General features: G+C 43.6%; 1 protein-coding gene across 12 annotated transcripts in view; it reads right to left on the reverse strand.

Annotated features, from left to right (window-relative positions):
- Positions 1 to 20,260, reverse strand: part of JADE1 (jade family PHD finger 1) — a 59,253-nt gene that overhangs the window by 25,455 nt on the left and 13,538 nt on the right. For 8 of the 12 annotated variants that reach the window (XM_019419496.2, XM_019419523.2, XM_019419505.2 and 5 more), the window contains exons 2-4: positions 16,190 to 16,267; positions 4,948 to 5,033; positions 1,787 to 1,944 (exon numbers count right to left, since the gene is read on the reverse strand). In XM_019419496.2, the coding sequence (XP_019275041.1) occupies positions 1,787 to 1,944; positions 4,948 to 5,033; positions 16,190 to 16,241 (296 nt within the window). In that variant the 5' untranslated portion in view covers positions 16,242 to 16,267. Of the gene's footprint in view, positions 1 to 1,786; positions 1,945 to 4,561; positions 4,605 to 4,947; positions 5,034 to 12,164; positions 12,235 to 16,189; positions 16,268 to 20,260 lie in introns of those variants that run through there. The other 4 variants (XM_019419544.2, XM_019419533.2, XM_019419555.2 and 1 more) reach the window with 2 other exon arrangements.

Below are 20,260 nucleotides of genomic sequence, written 5' to 3' on the forward strand. Positions count from 1 at the left end.
TGGCTTAAAACGTCACTGCTAATTAACATCACTGTTAATAAAACTAAGTAGAAGTATCATTTAAGCCCCCAAAATGGAAAAAGATACAAGTGAAAAAACACTAAAAAGTCCTCAAAACCAGCTTTACCAGCTTTTTCCAACTGGCTTCCCAGGATCCCACATGCCCTGAGCCTTCATCTAGGACAGCAGTTGCTCTGCTGGCAACACCTCAACACCAACCTAACTTTCGAGAGTTTAGGATAAAATCACTTTCCATCAATCAGGCCTGACCACCCTGCTGAAGGCCCAGCACTAGGTTCAGGCAGGACAATGCATGGCAGAACACCGCAGAGCCAAGGGGACAAACCCATCACCTCTAATCTGAAAAATAAAACTAGGCCTTGTCCATTACTAATCAGTCTAAGAATCTAAGAGGCCTAGCCAAGTGGGGGACTCTCCCAACATACACTCAGGATCTCCTTATAACTGCCAACCTCCCCCAACCTGTTAACACCCACAGAATAGCTTTCCACCATACCCCACTCAAAAGAAATGACACAAGACCCAATCACCCCCAACATGGAATGAAGGGCTTTCTCTTCCTAAAGACAAAGGCCCAGCATCAGAGCCCCACACGCCCACCACATCAGCAAGCTGTCCAAGGAGTGTCCAAAGTATTTTCATCAACCTTACAATTACCAGAGCGATTTTATCTATGTGACACTCAGGCAAACCAAAGGTTGTTATTTCTCCTACTCAACTAAGAGCAAGGTTTTAACTAAAAACTCCAGAAGCTGTGGTACCACATATTTCTCTGATGCTGGGTTCCTCTATCCGCGCCCCCCTCCACCCCCCCCAAAAAAAAAGATTCATAGAGGAATTCCTGGACTGGGACTGCCAGCACTCAAACAGTCGGGATTGTGCCCCAGATGCAGATTCTAAGGCAAATGCAGTGTTTACCTTGCAGAGCCCAGTTTAACATTCCACTCCACAGGCCAGAAGTCCAGCCTACAGGGGCATCTGATTGGTCATTTAAGCCTGCATATTTATGTGGACATTTGTCACAGATCCAAAACAATGATCATCAGCAACAGTGAATGAGTCCACTTCACAAGGCAGGCAGCTGAGTGACAACACAGCAGAGAAACCAGGTGCTAGTTGAGCACAGAGGCCCTGAATCCTCTCTCCCTGTGAGGAACCTCCAGTCAGTTGAGCAAGACAGCGAAGAAATGAGCAAACTGGTCCTTTATGCAGAGGGAAGTCATCAAGGACCCGGACCCTCAACACCCTTAAGGGGAAAAGTACTTTGTAAGCAAATCCAAAGGAAGCCCAGCAAGAACAACTGGGCAAAGTCCAGCCATAGGAGAATTCATCAAATATAGCCCTCCCCTTAAGCTCCCCTTCCACCTAACCCTGACCTGGCAGGCCTCCTCTCCAGAGGTGCAGTCAATCCCCACAATATCCAAGAAGCCGGGCCCTCACTCCTCTCCAGAGTGAAGACGATCTGGGGGTAGGTGAGGGACAAGTGGAGGAATAAAAGTTTTCCCTCCCCCAATCAGTTCCCAAAATGTCTTGGAATTTGCCCTCCTCTCATGAAAGTGCAGCCAGCACCTTCCCAAGACAGCTGGAATGTGTAGTCTGGAGGCCCATGGTCCTCAAAAATCACTACTCTATGGACCTAAAATGTGTTTCTACACATTTCTATTGCCACTTGAGGCCTCATCATTTCACTAACTGAAACACTGCTCTTCTCAGGCACCTGGATGTCAGGGCAGAAAAGCAACGGCAGGTGGAGAGGCACGTCTACCTGGCCACAGGCTGAGGGATGGTCCCAGGGCTCACAGGCACCTGGACTCCTTTCTCCCACTCCTGTCTCCAGGGATCTGCCAACACATAGTACTCATCTGGGTTCAGCTGATAGGAGTCATGCAACTTCATAGCGGTGATCAGGTCTGTCCTAAACACCTGGAAAGAGAGAGAAAGGGTCACTGACATTTGATACTTGCATTTTTATTCAGAGTGCTGGCAGCTGCAGGGTAACCATGGAGCTGCTGCGTAATAAGGTCACTGTATCAGCAGAGACCCAGTCTGACCGACGACCAGAAGCCCTCAGTGGGCCACAGCCTTGGCCTCTCAGGCTTGGGGGCAGCATGGCTCACACTACCCTCTCACTTCCTCATCAACTCCACAAGCCTGAGGTGTCTCTGACAAGCAACAGAGAAACCTCGTTGTCCTCCCCTGAGAAATCTCATGAACTCTCAATTCCAAAGACTGCTGCTGAAAACACACACCTAAAAAATCTGTGGAAGGAGGTATTTCACTCAAGGATGCTCTTTTGGTAGATGTTTAAGAAATAAAACTCCACTAACCACTTAACACTTCAAGCCAAAACTTAGAACCACCAGGGCCTCCTCTTCTATACTCAGACTGCAGCCACCCAGCTCCTGCCCCCCAGGACACTAGGGCTTATGGCAAGGTGGCTGGGGAGTCAGGCCCTGGTTGGCAGGTGCCAACGCAGAAGTACAGGCTAGAAAAATATGGGAGAGAATTGGGGACAGACCAATGGGGTCAAGTCAGAAAGGGGGCTTGTAAAGAACATGTTTACACACCTTTACCTGATGTAACTTCTACAAAGGAAGCAACATTAGTGGGGAAAGCAGAGGAGGGAAGGAGAGTAAAAGAAAGACGTAAGCAAGCTACTATACTCTCTCTTCACCTGGCCAAAATCAGACCCACAAAACTCAAAAGTATCGCTGTACTGAGGGAGCAAAGTGGCACCCGCATGCCCGCTCCTCCTGACTGGGGACACGGCAGGAGCACAGCCACGGCCTCGTCCTCCATCCTCAGTCCACTGGTGTCTCAGGGCTACATAAGGAAGCTCCAACCCTGGCATCAGCACCAGCCCAAAGTTGTATTTGGCACGAAGCAAGCCTGCATCCGTAAGCTACACTCTGTTTACACAAGTCACAATGCTGAACTCTCTCTTCTTGGGACAGTGAGTTCTTTCTTACGCTGCTAAGTACAGTTCACATTATATGCCTGCTAATAGGTCCATTTGTTTTTCCTGGTGGCTTTTCAGACTGGTGATCACTTTAATAAACTTCACCATAGTCAGACCACCGTCTGAGGCAGTGTCTGAATAAAAAGGCCATTTCTCCAGGCTGCCATCTCTCAACACCAACTTTTCACCAGTATGCCATTTCTTGTTTCTAACGTTCCAGAAAAAAGGAAGAACCTGGCTGTGCAGCCTCCACAAAAGCACAACTAAGATCAGGTTCCCTGACAGCCCTGAGCCACCTGACGCACTGGTCTGCACAGGACCTTGATCATCCGTGGCCTCCTCACCCCCAAAGAGGAAAAGTCCTTGAAAACAAAAATCACAGGAAGCAAGTCAGTTAAAACACACATTCCAACTACAACTTACAAGTAATAAATAAGGGAGTTTGCCAAAGAAGGAAAAATGAAACTGAAGCAACAGGATGAGAACAGGATGGCCCACCATTCCTTTACTAAAAGACTCAGAGGAGGACGCCAAAAACTGAAAGAGATGCCCTAAATGAATTTCCAAGCCTCTGGCAGAGTTCAGAGTTAGTGCTAACCTAAATATAAAGTAGTCTGAACTAACTGCTGAACTCAGAGAACTTTAGAAAAAAAATCAGAAACAAAACCGGGGTCAGGGACAAGACCAGTGCCATCCATGCTGCTCAGCCCCATCTCACTGCCTGGTGCTCAGCACGCCCAGTACCAGCATACCTATTCGAGTCACCCTGTATTTTTACCCTCAAGTGACAGTACAGTGGTTGTGGAGGCAGCACAGAGAATTGAAGAAATAAAGGCAGGCAGAGCCACTCCAATACCTCAGAAAAGGAGGGGAACACTGCAGGTTCAAAATGACAAAGGCCTGGAATAATCAAGGCAATAAAATGGCCACCTGCCCATGAAGGTTTGATCTAATGTCTCCTGGGATGACTTTCTGCAATTTTAAAGGATATAAAGTACATTTCCTCATGGAGAATGTTATTCCACAACTAAAAATTCCTACACTGCTCAACACAGTGTCCCCCAACACTCCCATTACAGTCAGAGAAAATGAAGTACCTGGTGGAATGCAGGCCTCTGCTCTGAAGCTACAGGATGAGGTGGTCTTTGGAGTCATCCCGTGAAAGACGCAGCACAAAACAAGGGGCTGAACCAAAGGCTCTCTTCCCCACAACCTGCCCACCTGAAAACCATGACAAACTAAAATGCCCTTTCTTCAATCATTTAAATCCTCAGAGCCTGGCAGAGGTTGTCAAAGAAAACATATCTCAGGACTGGTAGAAGGCCCTAATCAACAAAGGCCAGCAGAGAAATGCACCTAAAAGCAATTGTAAATAAAGAGACAATAGAGAACAGGTAGGTAGGTAGGTAGGTAGGTAGGTAGGTAGGTAGGCAGACAGATAACAAAACGTGGGGGAGTAGGGAAATAGAAGAAACAAATTGAAAAAGGGGGAAAAGCCTTAAGCGTAATCGCCAAAACAAAACTCCCAGAATTACAATGGGTTGTTGCCAAATAAGCCACAAATTCATGGCCAAAACTAACTTGAGGCTGGCAGTGACTGGCAGCAGCCGAACCCGCTGATCTCCTGGCCAGAGGAAAAGTTGTTGGGAGCCAGCGAAGATGAAACAGAAAAGGAAAAAAAGAATATAATTAATAGTAATAGCTAACATTTACTACTGAGCACTTTTAAGTGCTTAGTATGTATTAATGTCTGTGTATTAACCCACTTAATCCTCACAAGAATCCTCTGAGGCAAACACCTGTGTTATCCCCATCTTACAAATTTGGAAACTGAGGCACAAAGAAGTTAGATAACTTGCCCATGATTGCAGAGAGGCATTGATTTCAACCAACCAGGTGTGTGCCAATCATATGTTCTCATGCACACATGTAGGACATGCACAATCACACCATCACTCAGGAAATACCTCTGAAGGTTTTCGATCTTCATGTCTGGAGCACGAACCTCTCCTGTGCTGAGATCGGGAATTCTGTGACCAAGTAGTTGAGAGGCCTAAAGACAAATAAATATCCAAAGAGGAACAATTAAGAGCACACAAATCACTGTGCGTTCACAGGGATTTTTTAAACCAAATTTGGCAAGGCTCACCTCAGCACCTCCCCCATGACTCGATGCTCCTCCAATCCCAGTACTTACTTAAACCACTCACTTTCCAGAGCAGGCCTAACAAGCTTGCTCTGGTTCTCACTGTGTATCACAGGTACAGCCCACAGGAGGGAAGGCCTTTTAAGAGCATCATGCATGTGGAGCCTTCATCTGTAAGCCTGCATTTCTTATGAGGTTCAAAGTCTCACATTGGTAAATACAAATTGAGAAACATTGGCGTTTTCAGTAAACTTTTCTAAATGCTAAGATCATTATGTTCAATCCTAATGCCACCCGCCAAAACTTAAAAAGAAAAAATCTTGACTCCACAAATATAAAAATTTAGCATGCCCTAGAACAGGAAAGTTCCAAGACTGCAATAGACTAGGGGCTATGGCCAAATAACCTTAAAATTGCCTACTCCCCTTTCCCAAGAAATGGCCAACTGGCTCTTTTCTGTGCATTTCTTCCACATTTCTAAATAACTAATGGTCTGTTATCCAGCATCTCCCCCACCAAGCCACAAAATCTGGAAACCCTACCAGGGCACCCATGTCCCCTAACTGCCTCCATGTCTGAGTTCCTCTCAGGCCCGAAGACCTCTCTATAGCAACAACTCCATCCTGCTTCAGATGCTCCCTCCACCCAGGTGGCAATTCTCTTGCCTGGTGTCCACTTTGTCTTCTATGCATCCCGTAAATATTAGTGTTCCTCCTTCCTGTTCCGAGTGCTCTCCCCAAGGAGCACTCACCCCTGCCCTCTCACTCAGTCTTATCCAGTACGCCCAGGAAACTGTCAGACTTGCATTCCCACACTCACCTCCGTCCCAAGCTCCAGGTCCACGTTCACCTTCAGATAAGACATAAAGCTCCGGGTTCCTTAGAATCAGCCAACTCAGCGTGACAAAAACTGGACTCAACATTTTGCCCAAACCTCTTATTCCTCTTGTGTTTCTACTTTGATGAATACCACTATCATTTCTATTAGAATTCAGAAACCTAAGAGTCATCCTAGACTCTCCTCACTCAGGACACATCCAATCAATGGCCAACTTATATTCAATGCAACTACCCAATACCTCAGAATCCCAGCCTCTTTTCTCACCACCTCCACCTCTGCCTCCTGTCACTTGTTTTATGGTCAACTGCAGTGGCCTCCTGTTTGTGGGTACCAGATCACCACCAGAGCTCCCAAACATCCCTCACAACCACCTGCAGTGGGTGTCTAACTACCTACTCACCTCTACCCTGAACACACACTGTACTGTTTTCCAGAAATTAACAACCCCCTCACCCTGCAAATAAAAGCCCGAGCCTGAGGGAGTTGCGTTCTACCAGCAAAACCACTTGCCACTCAAACAGGAAGCTCTTATCTCCATGGATTCCAGAGACAAGGAACAAGAGAATCAAAGCACCCTTAAGACCTTGGAGACATCAAGAAATAGATTCTGTACATAAGCCTATCATCAGATTTGCAATGACCAAAACTAAACGAGATTTCCAAACTCCTCTCTGACAGGGAAGATGTGGGCACTACCCCTGATCACCAGTTCTGAAGGCTGCTACTGGGTCAACTGACTGTTGTTAGGTTAGCAGAATTAGATTTCCTACAGGTGGTCCTACCATACTGTTCAGTAAATACTTTAGAAAAACTCTTCCTTAAAAAAAAAAAAAAAAAAAAAAAAGTATACCTCTTTAGACTCCAATGAGTAAGAATGTTTCACTCCCACACTGAAAGAAAGATTCTGGGCACAAACAGGGGTGCGAACCCAACTTGCAGAAGTTCTAAATCTGGTCATCAGTGGAAAAAGGAAAGGCAGAAGCCAAGTGAGGAACCTGGAGAGAAAGGCAGGTGGCTCCCATTGTTAAGCTCCTTTTCACCATCTGGTACTGCAGGCCACCCTCCGGCCAGCCCACAGGCTGGAAGAGACAAGGAAGAGTGATAGCAACTCTAGAAAGATGCCCAGGGGTTGGAGAAAGATGCCCAGGGGTTGGAGAAAGATGCAGGGAAGAAAAGGCATAGGCCCTTTCCTTTGAGTTACTATGAGAAGGGTTACAAATGATAAGAAAACTAGAAATTTTAAAAGAAATCACTCCACTGCTATACTTTAAAAATGAACATGGAGTGAGGGGAAGTGAGTCTTACAGTCAAATACTTACACAGTTAAAGCAGAAACGGCAAACTTGCTCATTTTTAGTTTTTGTGACACTCTTGCCTCTTCTAGGGGATCTGTCAGAGCCCCTCCCAGGTAGTTGCCAAGGTTCCCAGGAAGTGTACAGCTTTGCTAGCCAAGAACACACTCCAAGTAATGGCAGTCACTTAGAAATTTTTCTAGGGCTGTTTCTATATTCTTGAAAAAATAGTCTGTGCCACATTTGCTTTCAAAATCATGTACCCAAAGATGCTACAAAATTGGGTATCTGATAGTGTTATTATCCAAGAGAAACTCTGGTCTACCCAGAAATAATCTGTTTCTCTTCCTTTTAATTTACCTAATGAAAAAAGAAGAGAAAACATAATCTATTACACGCACTTTGCAGAAAGGGAAAGACTAGGGAAAAGGTAAAATTTCAATTATAACTGACAAAATGGAGGTTTATAAATAAAAGTCAAAAACCAGTAATCAACCAAATATCTACCAACAAAATGAATGAGTGAACAGTGGTATCCATACAATTTATTATCCAAATTACGGTATATCCATACAATGGAGTATTACCCAGCAATAAAAAAAATGAGATGTTGATACATGTAACATGAATTAACTTTGGAATAAATGTAGAAAGAATCCAGACAAAAAGAGTACATACTGCATTATTCCATTTACATAAAACTCTGGAAGACAGAAACTAATCTGTAAAAACAGAAAGTAGATCAGAGGTTGACTAGGGAAAAAAGAGGGAAGGATTATCTTGAGTGTAATGATTTCAAGGGTATAAACATTTCAAAATGTATCAAAGTGTATACTTTAAATGTATGCACAAAAAAAAAAAAGGGATGATTTTCTATCATCCAGTAACAGTAAAGGAAAAGATAATGCTCCATTTTACTTTACACAGGTGGCTGTACATAAAACCTAGATTTCCCTGCTGAACCAGGTGAGAATCTGACGAGGGAACTAGAAGGCCCTTCCATGTCCAGCAGCGGTATTTGTTCCTGGTGATCTCTGTCTGGTTTATTTGCTTTCAAGCACTGGGTCAAGAGACATCAGGGACAAGACACAGATGGCTATTTACAACATACACCACAACTAAGTTGGTGTTGTGCACACAGCAGATTCTCAAAAAAATTTTAAGAGGAAAAAAATATAATGTTGCTGAGGACAAACAGTCATGCTCAGTAAGAATCACCAATACTGTTAACTCAAGAATTGAAGGTGACAAGCACCAAGAATATACCCATTTTACCTATTAGAAGATACACTTTAAAAAAGAAAAAAAAAAAAAAGATATGCTTTTGTGCTCTAGGAAAACGAGGTCATGGAAAATAATACATTTAAAGACAGCTTAGTGGGGCCACTGCTTCCTGATGGGAATGCACTGACATCTACATTCACAGAAAGTCTACAGGCAAAAGACTAAAGTCTTATAATAACACACCACTTCTCCCTACAGCCATGCTCTCTCCAGGCATCTCCCACGTGGTCAAGAAGCTCCCAGAATATTATCCAAACAAAATAATTTTTGCATCCCCTTTAAATTAAAAAAAAAAAAGTTATGTAGTGGGGGGAGCTTGGGTGACTCACTCAGTTAAGCATCTGACTCTTGATTTTGGCTCAGGTCAAGATCTCACGTTTGTGAGATCAAGCCGCAAGTCAGGCTCTGCGCTGTCACTGCAGAGCCTGCTTGGGATTCTGTCTCCCTCTCTCTCTGCCCCTCCCCTACTCATGTGACTGTCTCTCAAAATAAATAAATAAGCATTTTTTAACGTTAAAAAAAAAGGTTATAAAGCTTTTTTTTGAAAGTATGTTGGATGAAAACAAACAAAACAAATTAAACCAGAACTGAGAGTATTTCAAATACCACAAGGAACAGGAGATAGTGACGTATGCTACAGCAAAACACTAGCCAATTTTAAGTTCTTAAAAACCATGCACTACGATTACACTTGGTTGGTGCTGCATTTTGTTTTTATTTTCAGAATGTTAAGAACATTTAATGGCAAACAGCTAAAACTATACCAAGTAAAATTCTTTATTTTGTTACTTTCAGGAGAGGAGCTGGGAACTCTAAAAATTTGACAGTGATGTCTAAAAAATTATTTTATTGCCCACAAAGATAGGATTTCCTAAAGTCCACCTAAGTGAATTTAAAAATTCTGCACATGTACACAGTTTAAGAACAATTCTCTATTAAAAAAAAAAAAAACAAAACAATTCTTATTAAACACTGAAAAGAATGAATACAGAGAAAATATCTTGTTTTGTTTTCGTATCCCCAAACTCCCATTAAAACAGAAGTTTGTGGAGTTTAACAATACAAGTTATAAAAGGTTCATAGATCATAGCATCATGAGCATGGATCTTGTACATGCACAGAGCATTCTGAATCCTGCTTTCTGGTGCTACTAGGCAGGTACCTCGAACACTCACCTTTGAAATTAAAAATAGCCATGCTTCTTGCCCTAGATCTAAAATAAGGAAAAACCTCAAGAGTAAATCTACTACACACTGCCCACATTGGTAACTCATGTGTGATAAGCCAGGGTGCATAGTGCATGAAAGGTTCAGAAATTACAATGAATGGTGGTCTGGGTTCATACCACCACAAAATGCAAACTGTGAAGGAACCTCATCACTATTAAATGGCAATCTTCTGTCTCAAACACTACTTCTAGACACCAAATACCACACTGGTGTCTTCAGGATGTTAAACCACCCTAACAAAGTAAGGCAGTTAGGACCAGCAAGTATTAAGTCTAGCAGGCCAGCTGGTGTCACAAAAGTACACAGACCCAAGATACACACCTATGCATTATTTCAAGGCTAGGGACAGCCCCGTGCAAGTAAAGCAGTGCTATGGAAACTGCCACCACAAAGGAAGCAATTTAATGTAGTTTATTAGCTTTTTGCTTTAATTGCATGATAGAAGACAAGCCTCTAATACGATTGCTGTTTTATCATGAGCTGACCCTATACTTCCCACAATTCCTCCATCCCAGCATAGCTTTGCTCCATGGTCCAACTCACTTCCACCTTCCAAAGTACAAAAACTTAATGCATATATTCAAAAAACTGGCTCAGGAACATTTCAACGTAAATATACTTGGGTTTTCAACCAACTGACATACAAATGTTTCAGTTACCCAGCACTCCTGCCAACATCCAAATCCAATGGCTACAGAAGACTAGTCCATGGACTAGATCATTTTGTGCTAATTGCTCCTCAAACCCAAGAGGATGCTTGCTCTACCTGTCAATGTCAAAGCCAAGCCACTGTCAGGTTTGAAAAGGGGCAAAGCCATCTCTGTGTGCCTTAAGGAGACACACAGTACATATTTTGAAATATTTGAGCCTAATCCCTACATTTCAAGAATGCCTACACAACTCCTTGGTGTCTCAAGATGCAACTGATGGAGGAAAAAGAACAAATTAAAAGCATAGGCGGGGTGCCTGGGTGGGTCAGTCGGTTAAGCATCTACCTCTTGATTTTGGCTCAGGTCATGATCTCAGTTCATGAGATCGAGCCCAAGTCTCTCTTTCCCTAGATTCACTCTCTCCTCTCTCTGCCCTGCTTGTGCTCACTCTCCTCCTCTCTCAAAACAAATAAACGTTTCAAAAATTTAAAAAAAAAAAAAGTATAGTCAAATAAGAAATGTAAGTGGAAGCAGAGTCAACTTTTATGCAAAAGAGAAACCACCAAAGACCTGCATGAAGGTAAACAAGCACAGCCAACTGAATTAAGAAAATGAAGACGGGGCGCCAGGGTGGTTAAGTGTCCAACTTCGGCTCAGGTCACAATCTCACTCACAGTCCAAGAGTTCGAGCCTTACGTTGGGCTAGGTGCTGGTAGCTGAGCCTAGAGCCTGCTTCGGATTCTGTGTTTCCCTCTCTCTCTGCCCCTCCCCCACTCGCACTCTTGTCTCTCTCTCAAAACTAAAGAAACATTTTTTAAAAAATGAGGGGTGCCTGGGTGGCTCAGTTGGTTAAGCGTCCGACTTCTGCCCAGGTCATGATCTCACGGTTCATGGGTTCGAGCCCCACATTGGGCTCTGTGCTGACAGCTCAGAGCCTGGAGCCTGTTTCAGATTCTGTGCCTCCCTCTCTCTCTCTGCCCCTCCCCCATTCATGCTCTGTCTCCCTCTGTCTCAAAAATAAACATTAAAAAAAATTTTTTTTAATTAAAAAAAAATGAAGGCAAATTATCAAAAAATATAAGGGAACTCATTAAATGCAGTGAGACATAAAGAGGTACAAAGCAGAAAGTACGTTTAATCCACTAAAAATTGTGGTGTCTCTTCACTGTTTATCTGTAAGCTGGAGAGCACCCAGAAAAACTGAAGTCCTCTCATAACTTGGTTTACCACTCATCAACCTGCATTAATTACCACGTGCAAAATTAGTAGATTTGAACTGTACTCAGATCTCTTTTCTGCCCATTCATCATCACAGGTAATGGAGCAGAGCTCAATTGGGTAAATGGAAGAGACGGAAATGTTTCAAGGCCAATACAGGTGTGGTAACTGGGCAGCCAAGGAGGGTCCCCAAAGGTACCTGGTTCCAGACCCCCAGCAACACACCAGGCCTTCCCACAGGGAAGTCAACACAGCCCTGAAATTAGGAAATTCAACCAGAAAAGGAAGCCCTGCTTCACAACTTCAGGGAAAACTTTAAAGTACATTTCTCTCATTATTTCTAAAAAAACTTTTTAATTTCCCTCTGGGCCTTTGACAGGCACATTTAAAAACACCCAAAAAACCTCCCAAAAACATCATTTTCATTTGGCTCCCCCTTATCTGAGCCAAAGATCCCATATTTTGGAAGAAAAAACAAAATGTGCCAAATGGACAGTATTAAGTAATATTTAATTCTTGTCTTACTTGTACAGGAAAAAAATGTAAGGATGCTGATCAGAGCTGTTAATTGGCCTGAGATAACAATCCATAATTCCTGCCAAAAGAAAGGACACTTGATGTTTTAATTAGCCTCTGCAGCTTTACTGAAGATAAAAATGCAATCTCCTTTAGTTTGGAAATACTGAACAATAGCTAGTGGATCTCATTCCCACATTTGCCAAAACCCCTAAGAACAGAGGATCCTGGGCTGGGAAGCAAGAAATGAAGGGCTTGTTTCCCTGGGCCACACCCTGGCACAATATGTAACTTTAGAGATTGGCTAGGGCCACCCTGTGCCAGGAGCCCAGCAATTACAATGCAGCCTGCAAATACCCCAACACTATTTCATCCAACTGTAGGGCCAGTCCTCCACAGGGCACCTGGAGAAAGGCTTCAACAACTCCAACTGCAGCTGGATGAGTGCTTGCACTGGCACAGAAAATGCCCATCCATCCCCAACTGTAAATACCACACTGGTATTCCCCTGGATCAGGCCAGAAAACAAAGCAAAGGACTCCAGTCCCAGAGGCCAGCAGGGCCTAGCCACGGCTACAGTCAGTGTTGTGGCCCCCACGCTGACGTCCGCAGCTGCCTCTCCTTCACTTAGACATGTTTTTGCATTGGGCTGGGAAGTGCTGCCAAAATTCTGTCAGGGCTGCAAGCTGGAGAGGCTGGGGAGTGGCCACTGCACAGACCCAGCCCTTCTTGCAAATCAGGGCTTTCCAAGTGCCCAGACCCAGCTGAGGACCAGCTCGGTTCTGCAGACCCAAATGCAAGGACAGAAAGCACCCCATTCAGACTACCATGGGCTTACAAAGAAGGATGGGATCCAACACAAATAACCAGGCTGGTGCCAGAGGCCCATGCTATGAGACAGTTGCCCTCAGAGAGGTGGAAAGGGTGTTCCATGGAGTGGACAAGTACATATTTTATAAGCTTTAGCATTGCAAGGGTTCTTATTGAGCTGTTTTTTTACTATTATCATCGTCCACCATAATTAACAAATCATTAAGCCTGGATAGACAGCACGGCCATAAAGCATCAACATATGCTTTATACTGAACTACCTATGACAAAAAGGATGGCCCACCTAACTTCCACTAAGAGGTATCATTCTTGTCCTCCTCCACCACCACCACTGGATTTCCATGTCTAGCCTAGAATAGACAGAACCCAGCTTCGTGGCCTATCTAGGGTAACCCTCCAGTACCCTATAAATATAAATGCTCTGCCTCCACCTTCTTCAGGGAAACTAGCACAGATAAGAAGTATATTAAGAGGAAGAAGAAACTGGCTGTCATACCATTAAGGTGACTTTTGATGGACACATTCTGGTGAACTTTGGGCACTCTATTCTCCCTTTCTAACAAGAGTTCTGGGTGGAAATTCGTATTTAGATGAAATATTTGGTCTTCTAAGGTGGTTTCAGGCTTAACTGTTTCCCCCCAAAATTATTATTTTGAAGCCTAATTCCTAATACCTCAGAATGTGACTATGTATGGATAAAAGCTTTAAAGGGGCGATTAAGTAAAAATGAAGTCATTAGAGTTGACCCTAATCCTATCTCACTGATGTCCTTAAGAGGACATTCAGACACAGAGACACCAGGGATGCACATATGCTCAGAAGACCACGTGAGGACACAGTAAGAAGGCAAGCCAAGGAGAGAGGCCTCAGAAGACAGCAAACCCAACACCTTGATCTTAGACTTCTGGAACTGTGAGAAAATAAGTATCTTCTTCTTAAGCCACCCAGTCTGTGGTATTGGTTATGGCAGTCCAAAAGGTCTAATACAAGGGCCTCTGGGGGCTATTAGGAGCAACTCTGAGGTGGACTAGAATGGGTCATGGTCCAGAACTGCACTGTCCAATATGGTAGTCACTAGCCACATGTGATTGCTTTTAATTTACATTTTAATTAATTAAAGTTAAAAAAAAAAGTCTTAAAACCTAGTTCCTCAATTACACTAGACTAGAACACTTACATCCTCTTGGGCAACTCTAGACCAGAAAGGGGAAAGCTCTAAGTCTGAGAGAACATTCAAGGAGAATCTTTTCTTTTTTAAGGTTTTATTTTTAAATAATCTCTATACCCAATGTGGGGCTCCAACTCTGCAACCCTGAGATCAAGAGTTACACCCTCTTCTGACTGAGCCAGCCAGGTGCCTCCAGGAGAATCTTTTCTAACCCAGTTAGAATTTCCTTAGGGAGGAAATGAAGCAGCAACAAAAGCAAACAGAGTGAGCATAAACCTGTTGCTCAATGCCAAAAAAAATATTAAATAGGACTATAAGCCTCATACTGGGCATTATTAGTATGTGAGAGAAAGTAATTCATGAAACCTTCTTCTGATTAATTCTGAACCTAAAAACCAAGACTTTTTTAAAAATTGATGTAAAACAAAACTGTATTCAAGCAAGCATTTGAGCACTTATGACTCTTGAGAATACTCTGATAGGCACCACAGGGGGCAGAAAAGAAATATCTCTGTATGGTTTTGCCTCAAGGAGTAAAAAGCCTAAGTAAATATTAGAGAAAGCAGGTAGTGAGGGCTGTGCAATGACAAGTGCTGAGAAGTTCACAAGGCACTCGCAAGGGCTCTGCCAAGTGGTTTTAACTGCAGGCACCTGGGCACAGACCCTCAACACCCTTGTGAAATAAAAGCAAAACCCTTCTCTGTGGAGCCCCCAATCCTCTTTCTCCTTCCCTCACCCAGTTTTAACTCTTGCCCTATGCCAAACTCAGCAGCTCCCACTGTCTGTCTCCAAAGTCCCAATCCCTTAGCTCAAGCCCGGCCCTTCACCGTGTAGTCCACAGCTTACCATCCAGTGTACCCCAAAAACGTGACACCAAATCTCCTATAGGCACCAAATCTACTTCCCACTGTCCCATGCCGGTACCCAAAACTCCCAAACAGAATGCTATGTTTGAGTTCTTCTGTTTTTCAAGCTTCTGGTCCTGCCCCCTATGCTTCCCATGGCTTAGCAGACAAGCACCACTTTCTAATTTGCAGCTTTTACACTGCTGCAAACTTGGAAGACCAGAAAACTAAAACTAATCCTGTTTGCCTAAAAACTATTTCATCCTTCGGGACCTGCCCAACTTTCAACTCCTCTGTGCTTCCCTGGCCCTCCTGTCCTCTGAATTCATGCTAACATCTATATATTTCTAGTGAGTGTCAAAAAGACATCTCTAACACTTCCCTAATGACTCTGTCAGAGCTGGATTTTATATAGATCTAAGACAGGGTTCCTTGAAAGCAGGCCCAATACCTTTCCCATTATGTAGCAGGGCAAGCACATTTTCTGAGTTTAATCTATAGTGTAAAACATAAGCTGACGGGCTGGAGCTCAGGCACTGTGCTAGGTACAAAATTTCCTTATTATCTGAGGGAAGCTCTTCGAGTAGTCTGTTAGCTTCTCAATACATAGAAGCTGTGTGACATTTATTTTGACTGCCTGGAAACCAACTAACTTCTGGTTCTCAACTGCACTGTGAAAATATGGGGATGCCAGAGAGCAGAGATGCAGAGAGCAGTAGTATTAAATATGGTCAACGCTAAAAATCAAGTGAAGAGCACAGCATGGACTCTTGACTTCCCTTACTTAATATTTTTACAACACTCTAGGCAGTCTTCAATCTCCCTTAGGAGTTGGACTAGTTGATAATTACCTGGCTTCGATTAAGTTCCCTCTTCATAAATAGCAACTCTAAGTGCCATAAATGATGTTTAGGAAAAACAGACACACCAGCGACTCTTGGAACTGGATTATTCATCCTTGGATAACAAACCGGAAGGCTGAGGAATGCCTGCCTGCAGTCAACCTCACCAGTAAGATTTGGTTACAGACCTGCAGTATCACACTCAGATGTGATTCTCCAGGCCTTGGCTTTCTCTGACCTGCCTGATATGCAAAGGGCCTCAACTATTTAAAGCATTACATTAAAAAGTCATGTTTTTACACTGACCCAAACGTTGGTAGGCTCCAAGAACAACAAAGCAGGACTTACTGCCATTGTCGTCAGAATCCTCACTGCTGCTGGGAAGGCGACCTCGTTTCATGATCTCCCCGGGAAACAGCAGGCAGCCTGCAAAGCAATGAGACAGCACTTAACCCAAGATGATAATACACAATCATCAAGTTGTGCTTCAGATAGCAGCACAGGATTTACAGCATACAAAAGCAAACAATCGGCTTTAAGGAGCATTTGCATTGTAAACAGTAAAAAGACCAAGGATACATAATTAGGCACAATCATTAACAGGACAGGTTCAAAACCAAGGGGGAAGGGGGGGAGAAGTCAAGTATCAATAGGTCTCCCAAAGGTGCCAGGTTTCTCTCTAGTTCCAGTTGACATTATCACTACCAACTACTCCAGGAGTCTTTTTAGCTGACTGGCGGCAAGCACTGCAAAAAAAAAAAAAACCCGCGGCAATGAGCACAGTGATTCCTCACTACAGACAGATTCATATTTTACGTGTGTATATGGGGGATGGGGATGAGGCTGTGCCTGAATGTGTGAATATTTACACTGCACTGGGCAGGATTATGCTTCTCAGGCAAATTTTGCTAAAATAATCCTAAAAGCCAAATAATCTGGAATTCTAGGAACAAAACGAACGGGGGATTGGGAAAGCAAATACCTCCTCCAGCCATCTCCAACCCCTCAGCATTCACAGCTGGAACAGAAAGGGACCAGACATATAATTTCTGATCCAGCTCCCTCCCCTTTACTCATGAGAAAACTGAAGCCAAAAAGTTTAAGCAGCAACTTGCCCAAGGTCACACTGTAAGCAGGAGCTTCGAATTCCAAAACCAATTCACTGCCCTTGACCCACCTCCTTATAGCCTGGTCCAACCAACCTAACTTAGCCAGACACCTGGCCAGCCTTGCTGACTCCTTCCAGATGATAAAAGGCCTCCAGCACCACCAGGTAAGAGAATGACTGCACTCAGGAAAGAGAGCAGTGGACCAAGATTAAGAGCCAGTCAATGAACTTTATCAGTCATACGGTCATAATCACACAGGCAGATCTCTAAAGAAATCCAAAAAGCTTTTCCAAACTGAAATTACTAATCACCTTGACATTTTTAGGACGCTGATCTTATTGCAGAGCAATGATTCTCAATGAAGGAGGAAGGCTTTTCAAGTCAGAAGTAGCCACCTAGCCCCTCAGAAAAGTACATCCCAAGTTCCCCTTCACTGGGAATCACAGCATTAGAATGCGATGTGTTTCCCAGAGTGCGGCACACAGGCATGGTGTGGAGCAAAATGTGGAGAACCACCATGTTAGAACAAGACAGAAATTAGAAACCCAAAGCTCCACTCTAAATGGACCTATAAAAGAGACCAAAAAAAGCAAAAAACACATCATACTGTTCCCAACTACCAACAAACACACCTATATAATTGACTCAAATATTCAGGCCCCTAATCTAGAATTCCAGCATTTCACATTTTCTTTCTGAGACATTTGCCAGTTAAGGTTTGTGAGTTTTTGTTTACCAACTGACTCTTCAATAGAAGAATTTACCAAGTGGAAGCCCAGGAGTCATGATCTGGGCCATGGGCTACGTTATGGGCTAGGGTTTCATACTGTGGGGCTGGGTCACAGTCCTAAAACCCACCCACCCCTTTTCTGCGGAGCCCCCTTCACCCATAACTAAACACCCAGCAATCTAGAACTTGGCCTGGGGCAAACCCATTCTAGTCAGAAGCTTCCAGAGCAAACACCTGTAGCCCACCTTCCCCCCCACTTGGAATGACTGTCTTCTCTGCCCTGTCACCATGTGCCAAAAACTGACAGCTAAACTCTCCTCCAACCTTTCAGAGAAGGGAGCCCTCCTCCTGTCCAACAGGAGGCGCAAAGAGAAAAGGGAAAAGCAAAAGACCACACATTCCTAACTAGCTTCTCAGGCCTAGGTTACCAAAGAGCTAGACAGACAGACAGACAGACAAAGGAAGGAAGGAAGGAAGGAAGGAAGGAAGGAAGGAAGGAAGGCAGGCTACCTAAAGAGGAATTCCTTAAATTTACGGTGTGATGTGGCACAAGAAGGGTGCAGCTCCCACCTCCTGAGCAGGTGTGTAAGAAATGAGAAGAAAGAGGCAGAGAAAGCCCAGGAAACACTCCCCAGGTAGAAACAAGGAAACCAATGCTGATCATATCTCCACTGATTCAGACAACTTAAATTTATCTAAGGAAAAGAGCTTGAAGAGCTTAGAATCAGAATATTTTTGAATCAAAAAGCCTTCCCCTCCTAGCCTTCAAACACAACTCGCAGAGAAAGCAGTCACTAAATAAAAAAAGCAAGCACTGGCCAAAATAGAATGATGCTCCTAAACACACTCTCAAGCAAAATTATGCAAGTAAAAGAAGAATAAAAATAGTCTTTTTCTAATGAATTCCATTTTTATCCACCCCAAAAGATCTTAACAAATGAAGGTTGAGAATGAGATACTGTACTTCTCCAAGGAACCTGGCACAATAAAGGGGGGTGGTGCATGGCAGAATTTCTTCCTCTGTGGCTCTAATGTACTTAAACCTTGACATCAGGCTAATTCATCTCACCTGGGGTTACCTGCTATATCAAGAAATCAAAGTACACATTACTATCTTTAAGACACACAATACAGGGGTTGTATGCTTCAAACATCTGTCCAATAAAAGCCAGTGCAAGAAAGTAGAGGGCCCTCACATCATTGCCATTGCTAACTCAGGGCATGGCTGATTATCTAAACACTGGAAGGATACGCAATAACTAATTAAAACTCGGAACACTCCAAAGAAAGCAACAAGAAGATATTATAGCACATAACGCATGCCACATATATGAATACCTAACATAGAAGGAGGTGCTGCAGGAAAATGACCATTTCTAACCTCATGGAACTTCTGGTCTAGTTGAGGAGCTAGACAAATTCAGTAACAGTGCCTGACAGTGGTAAACACAACGCCCTGTAGGAACAGAGGTTGATGGAGTCAGGGAAAAATTCTGAGCAGAGTCCTGAAGAACAAACAAAGGGGAGATAGCCAAAAATGCAAGCACAACATTTTGGTGGTTGTGCTTTGGTTGAAAAGCATTTAAGTATCCAACGACATACATATAGCCTACCATATTACTCTGCACCACATCTTCCCTTTCAGAATCTTACTATTTGCTCATTTCTTTACTAACATACATCCCTTTTTTACCTTATATCCAATTGCCAAAGCTTACTGATTCATAATGTAGGACTCTTTCAAGTTCCCCTAACTTTGCCCCACAGATTTGTCTTCAAACACCTGGATACCTTTAAACACCTCCCTTCCTTTCTCCATGCCCACAATCTCTTACCCCTTCCCATTATCACAATAGTTTAATCCTGTGAAGTGACCGAATCAAGTCACTCCCTGTGCAAATCTCTGTGTTGCACACTTGCAAATGGGTCCAGCCAGAAACTCCTCTGGTGTCTCAAAACTCTACCTAAGCATCTCTCCTAACAACTCCCCCATGGCTAGGCTTGTCTCTGCTGGTCCAGGCCTCTTTTGGTTCTCAGCCTCTGCTAATGCTGGCCTCTTTGCCCTTTCCTCCCTACCTACCCCAATCCCACCTTTCTCAGGGAGTCAGCTCAAAGCCACCAAGCATGGTCCCCCATTCCAATTAAAAGCACCTGCATTCTCTACCACTCATTTCATCTTTCAGAACTTTTTCACCCGACTTTTTAATGTGCTTTCTTTAACAATCAACTCTTGCTTTGCATCATCACTTAAATGTTCCATGTACGTGTCTCTCTAAAAATTTACAATAGGGGCAACTGGGTGGCTCAGTTGGTTGAGCGTCCGACTTCAGCTCAGGTCATGATCTCACGGCTTGTGGTTTGAGCCCCGCGTCAGGCTCTGTGCTGACAGCTCAGAGCCCGGGGCCTGCTTTGGATTCTGTGTCTCCCTCTCTTTCTGTCCCTCCCCTGCTCATGCACTCCGTCTCTCTCTCAAAAATAAACATTTAAAAAATAAAATAAAAATTTACAATAAATTGGTCAGAACAGAAATCTTCTTTAGTTAAATATGAAATAAAGACATGGCAGAGAGGGTACCAAGCC

This window comes from Panthera pardus, unplaced genomic scaffold (genome assembly GCF_024362965.1).
Source record: "Panthera pardus isolate Hobbes unplaced genomic scaffold, ASM2436296v1 HiC_scaffold_13, whole genome shotgun sequence".
Lineage (NCBI taxonomy): Eukaryota > Metazoa > Chordata > Mammalia > Carnivora > Felidae > Panthera > Panthera pardus.